The 5,390-nt window shown below is 41.2% G+C and overlaps 2 protein-coding genes across 2 annotated transcripts; both read left to right on the top strand.

Annotated features, from left to right (window-relative positions):
• The first annotated feature begins 249 nt into the window (after nucleotides 1-249).
• On the top strand, nucleotides 250-786 carry LOC134206330 (uncharacterized). Its single transcript, XM_062682029.1, has 2 exons — nucleotides 250-345; nucleotides 427-786. The coding sequence occupies exons 1-2, from the start codon at nucleotides 298-300 to the stop codon at nucleotides 784-786; spliced, it is 408 nt and encodes a 135-aa protein (XP_062538013.1). The 5' UTR covers nucleotides 250-297.
• Nucleotides 787-797: 11 nt separating this feature from the next.
• On the top strand, nucleotides 798-1,775 carry LOC134206329 (uncharacterized). The gene is made up of 2 exons (XM_062682028.1): nucleotides 798-1,051; nucleotides 1,109-1,775. The coding sequence occupies exons 1-2, from the start codon at nucleotides 798-800 to the stop codon at nucleotides 1,773-1,775; spliced, it is 921 nt and encodes a 306-aa protein (XP_062538012.1).
• Nucleotides 1,776-5,390: the final 3,615 nt, after the last annotated feature.

Raw genomic sequence — 5,390 nt, 5'->3', positions numbered from 1 at the left:
CTAAAATGTTCTAAATCACATAAATATATGACGAAATGCCTTCAAAGTATCTTAAAACTTGTTTAAAAAATATAGCGGCATGTAACATTCTTTTAAAGTTGCATATTCCCGTTGATTTTAATAATCAACATTCACACCGAAAAACTAAGCCAAAATTTTTTACAGTGCAACAAGTGATTTGACGTTTGCGGAACAGCTTTCCGACAGTCGACCGTCGGACCCCGGTTCGAATTTTTCAATCTTCTCGCAATACTCCAACGCGTGCTTCAATTCAGAACAATTTTTTTTTCTGTGAACATGATTTCTAATTCATCATCGAAAATTGATAAGGTCGCAACCGAAAAGGTAAGATTATCTAACAGAAATGCCAGAGTGAACAATCTATTCATCTCCACAAACATCTTAAACTCAAAAAATATCTTACAGCCAAAGTGCGATAAAGCCGAAACAACGTCGTCAAAGAGCAAAGAACGTCCATACAAACTGCGACACGTTCGGAGCTTCTCCTGCGATTACCAACAGATGAGTCACATTCCGCTGTACTGCTATTTAGGTCGGTTACAGTGCAAAGATGATGACCGTTTCGCCAAACACATGACGAAACACGGGCGCATATTTAGTTTCATTCGTCAGGTTGATGACTACATTCTGGAGGAACCGAGTTTCGCCGTGCGTTTGGACTACCGTCCCAGAACGTTGGTGTACGTGCGGAACGTGTCACCTCATTCGGTGTTGCGACTCAGCAGGGCCTACATCCACCTGGCAGACGGTCACATAAGATGCTGATTGAAAGCGAGATGCGCCTTTCTTGGGGTACGGTTTCAAAGTTTTGCTTCGACAGTTGCCTGCTGTCGGAGCTGGATAGAAGCTACGGACTGATATTGGTTGGACTGGCGGACTCAAAGACAGAAATATTGGAACTTTACCACCTACAAGTGACCGTGTTGAGTCATTTCGTGGAAGAGCAGCTAATTTTGAAGAAACCAATGATTCATTGTCCGCCGTTGAATCAGTATCCGGTACCGATGGAAAAGAAGATCATATACGAGAGGTGAGTTGTGTTACAAAATGTTCGAACTCAAATGATGCAATACAGTGCGTTTTACAGTTTTCAATGGTTCAACAAATATGTCGCAACAAATCACGAGCAGCTGTCTGCTGTGCGAAATATCGTGAATCGGACTTCGTTCCCTGTTCCGTACATATTATTTGGACCACCCGGTACTGGAAAAACTTCAACTATCGTAGAGGCAGTTTTACAAATTTGGAAACTACAACCCAAAGCCAACGTTCTCGTATCGGCAGCTTCAAATTTCGCCTGTGATGAATTCACCACGCGCCTGCTGGAATTCATTCCCGTCACCGATGTGTTCCGTTTCGTATACTTCGTATCGATTTTGCTGATAACGGAACAACACCATCGTTCTCAAAGAGCAGTGGAGGTTTTGAGGAAGGTGGTGAGTATTGTCGCGGCCCCGACTACGAATATCCGGAAGGCGGTGCATCATACGAGGAAAATTCATCGTACGGCTATGGTGGAAGACCGTTCCGCGGCCGTGGAGGATTCCGTGGACGTGGTGGTTTCCGTGGCGGTTTTCATCGTGATTTTTTCGTCGTTCGTGAACCAGGAATCGATAGATCTCGCTCCCGTTCACCGAGGCGACGCAGTCCGGCTGATTCTGATTTGTCTTCTTGTAGGAATGGCATGTTATCGAATGCAAGAACGTTACCAGAAGTGGCACGGAAATCTACCACAGTCTGGCAAGGGGCGCTGATTATGAACACTATTCCCAGTCAAGTTGCACCTAACGGACGGAGACCACGAAATAGTGGACAGCCTGATGAAGGACGAGGAAGGTAAACACCACCTTCGTATTACTCAGCGACTACGCCTAGATCAACCCAAGTTGGAAGATGTGCAGAAGCGCATATCGACGTCATCGTCGCACGCAATCTACCTCGGCTTGCCGGGGTCGACGTCATCGGTAGCATCGTCGGATGATGCCAGCGTTCAGACGCGTCCACTGCGTAATCTCGTGTCCTACCTGAAGCAGAAAGAAGCGGCCGGCGTTATATCTTTACTCAATAAAGAAACGGAAGCAACCGGTGTGCTCTACTCATTCCCGCCATGCGATTTTTCGACAGAATTGTTGAAACGAACATGTCACAACCTCACCGAGGAGGGACTGAAGGAAGACCATCTGGTAATCGTGGTGGTCCGAGGAGGAACAATCCTCTGAAGTGCCTTCTTTCTGGTATTGCAGCAGCTAGTCCATATTGGCACAGCATACAACATGGCTGGTCTAAAAATTTGTTTGTAAATCAAAAGTTTGTTCTTAAGACAAAGTTTTGACTTTCTGTTTATAAGTGGATATAGACACTTAATATATTTGTGATTTTTAAAAGTTAATTTTTGATCTAGCAGAACTCCTAAATATGTAGAATTCTGATAGTTTACCCGCAGTGAGCGATCTGATAAATAATTTTGGATCAGTTTAATAGTTGGTTGGTTGTTTGCTCATTGTTTGTTGGTTGCTTCATTGTTTGTTGGTTGATTGATTGGTTATTTAGTTGATTGGTTGGTTGGTTGATTGATGGTCGGTTGCTTGATGGGTTGATTAGTTGTTTTGTTGATTGCTTGATTGGTAGATTAGTTGGTTGGTTGCTTGATTTGTTAGTTGGTAGAATGATTGATTGATTGATTGATTGCTGCTTGTTTTGTTAGTTGGTAGAACTGTTGAATGGTTGATATTAGGTTGGTTGCTTGACTGGTTGATTGATTGTTGGTCGGCTGGTTAGTTGATTAGTTGTTTTGTTATTTGGTTGATTGGTTGGTTATTTGATTGATAGGTTGCTTGACTGGTTCCTCTTCTTCTTCTTCTTCTTCTTCAATGGCTCTACATTCCAACTGGAACTTGGCCTAGCTTTTCAACTTAGTATTCTATTAGCATTTCCTCAGTTATTAATTGAAAGCTTTTCTATGCCCGCCATTGCATGAGTATGTATCTTGTGTGGCAAGTACAATGGATACACTATGCCCAGGGTGTCGAGAATGTTTCCAACCCGAAAACATCCTAGACCGGAACGAGAATCGAACTCGCCATCTCCGGATTGGCAATCCTACGCCTTTGCTCGCAAGGCTGCGGGAGACCCTGCTTGACTGGTTGGTTGATTGATTACTTGATTAGTTGGTCGGCTGGTTAGTTAATTAGTTGTTTTGTTGGTTGCTTGGATGGCTAATTGGTTGGTTGCTTGATTGATTGATTAGTTGGTTGGTTGCTTGATTATTGGTTGGTTGCTTGATTTGTTAGTTGGTAGAATGATTGATTGATTGTTTGGTTGCTGCTTGATTTGTTAGTTGGTAGAATTGTTGAATGGTTTATAGTTGGTTGGTTGGTTGCTTGACTGGTTGATTGGTTGATTGGTAGCATGCTTGAATGGATGGTCGTCGTTTGATTGATTTGTAATTTGGTTTATGGGTTGCTGCTTGATTTGTTACGTTTGTAGAATGGTTGGTTGCTTAATTGGTTGGTTGCTTGATTGCTTGGTTGATTGGTAGCTTGCATTAATTGTTGATTGGTTGCTTAACTGTTTGATTGGTTGGTTGCTTGAATGGTTAGTCGGCTGGTTAGTTGATTAATTGTTTTGTTGGTTGCTTGGTTGATTGGTTAATAAGTTGATTGGTAGCTTGCTTGAATGGTTGGTTGTTTGATTAGTTAGTTGATTGATTCGTTGGTTATTTGGTTAGTTGGTTGTTGCTTGATTTGTTAGTTGGAAGAATGGTTGATTGGTTGATTTCTTTTTTGTTTATTGATTACTTGATTGGTTGGTAATTTGGTTGATTGGTTGCTTGAGTGATTGATTGATTGGTTGGTCGGCTCGTTAGTTCATATGTTGTTTTGTTGGTTGCTTGAATGGTTGATTAGTTGGTTGGTTGAATGATTGCTTGGTTGATTGGTAGCTTGCTTGAATGGTGGGTTGCTTGATTGCTTGGTTGATTGGTAGTTTGCTTGAATGGTTGGTTATTTGATTGATTGCTGCTTGATTTGTTAGATGGTAGAATAATTGATTGGTTGGTTGATTGCTTGCTTGATTGGTTTGTCGGCTGGTAAGTTGACATGTTGTTTTGTTGGTTGCTTGGTTGGTTGATTAGTTGATTCGTTGCTTGATTGATTGGTAGATTACTTGAATGGCTGATTGCTGGATTAGTTGGTTGGTTATTTGGTTGATGGGTTGCTTTAACCGTTTGATTGAATGGTTGGTCGGCTGGTTGGTTGATTAGTTGTTTTGTTGGTTTCTTGATTGGTTGATTAGTTGATTGATTGATTGATTAGTTGATTGGTTAGTTGTTGCTCGATTTGTTAGTAGGTAGAATTGTTGATTAGATAGTTCCTTGATAGTTGGTTGGGTGCTTAATTGGTTGTTTGGTTGCATCATTGTTTGTTGATTGATTGATTGGTTATTTAGTTGCTTGGTTGCTTGATTGGTTGGTTGGTTGATTGTTGGTTAGTAGAATGATTATTTGGTTGGTTGCTGCTTGATTTGTTAGTTGGTAGAACTGTTGAATGGTTGGTTGCTTCATAGTTGGTAGGTTGCTTGATTGGTTGGTTATTTGGTTGATTGGTTGTTTGACTGGTTGATTGATTGGTTGGTCGGCTGGTTAGTTGATTAGTTGTTTTGTTGGTTGCTTGATTTGTTGATTGGTGGCTTGCTTGATTGGTTGGTTGCTGGAATCGTTGACTAGGTAATTATTCAGTTGATTGTTGTTTGCTGCTTGATTTGTTAGTTGGTAGAATTGTTGAATGGTTTATAGTTGGTTGGTTGGTTGCTTGACTGGTTGATTGATTGTTGGTCGGCTGGTTAGTTGATTAGTTGTTTTGTTGGTTTCTTGGTTGGTTGGTTAATAAGTTGATTGCTAGGTTACTTGATTGGTTAGTTATTTGGTTGATGGGTTGGTTGGTTGCTGCTTGATTTGTTAGTTGGTAGAATGGTTGATTGGATGGTTGCTTCATTGTTGGTTGATTGATTGATTGGTTGGTAATTTGGTTGATTGGTTGCTTGACTGGTTGATTGTTTGGTTGCTTGATTGGCTGGTCGGCTGGTTAGTTGATATGTTGTTTTATTCGTTGCTTCAATGGTTGCTTGGTTGGTTGATAAGTTGATTCGTTGCTTGATTGATTGGTAGCTTGCTTGAATGGCTGATTGCTGGATTAGTCAATCAAGCAACCAATCAACTAAATAACCAACCAAGCAACCAACAAAAAACCAACCAAGCAACCAAAAATCCAGCAATCACAAGCTACCAATCAACCAAACAATCAAGCAACCAACCAACCAAACAACCATTCTACCACCTAACAAATCAAGCAGCAACCAATCAACCGATCAAC

The sequence above is a fragment of the Armigeres subalbatus genome, chromosome 1 (assembly GCF_024139115.2).
Source record: "Armigeres subalbatus isolate Guangzhou_Male chromosome 1, GZ_Asu_2, whole genome shotgun sequence".
Classification (NCBI taxonomy): Eukaryota; Metazoa; Arthropoda; class Insecta; order Diptera; family Culicidae; genus Armigeres; species Armigeres subalbatus.
Note: the sequence above shows the minus strand (reverse complement) of the source record. Positions and strands in the feature narration are given on the sequence as shown.

Bases quoted from the DNA above. Each gene is read 5' to 3' on its own strand.
- LOC134206330 (XM_062682029.1), top strand. From the start codon at position 298: ATGATTTCTAATTCATCATCGAAAATTGATAAGGTCGCAACCGAAAAG. The intron at 346-426 runs GTAAGATTATCT...AATATCTTACAG, and splicing joins ATAAGGTCGCAACCGAAAAG to CCAAAGTGCGATAAAGCCGA.
- LOC134206329 (XM_062682028.1), top strand. From the start codon at position 798: ATGCGCCTTTCTTGGGGTACGGTTTCAAAGTTTTGCTTCGACAGTTGC. The intron at 1,052-1,108 runs GTGAGTTGTGTT...TGCGTTTTACAG, and splicing joins AAGAAGATCATATACGAGAG to TTTTCAATGGTTCAACAAAT.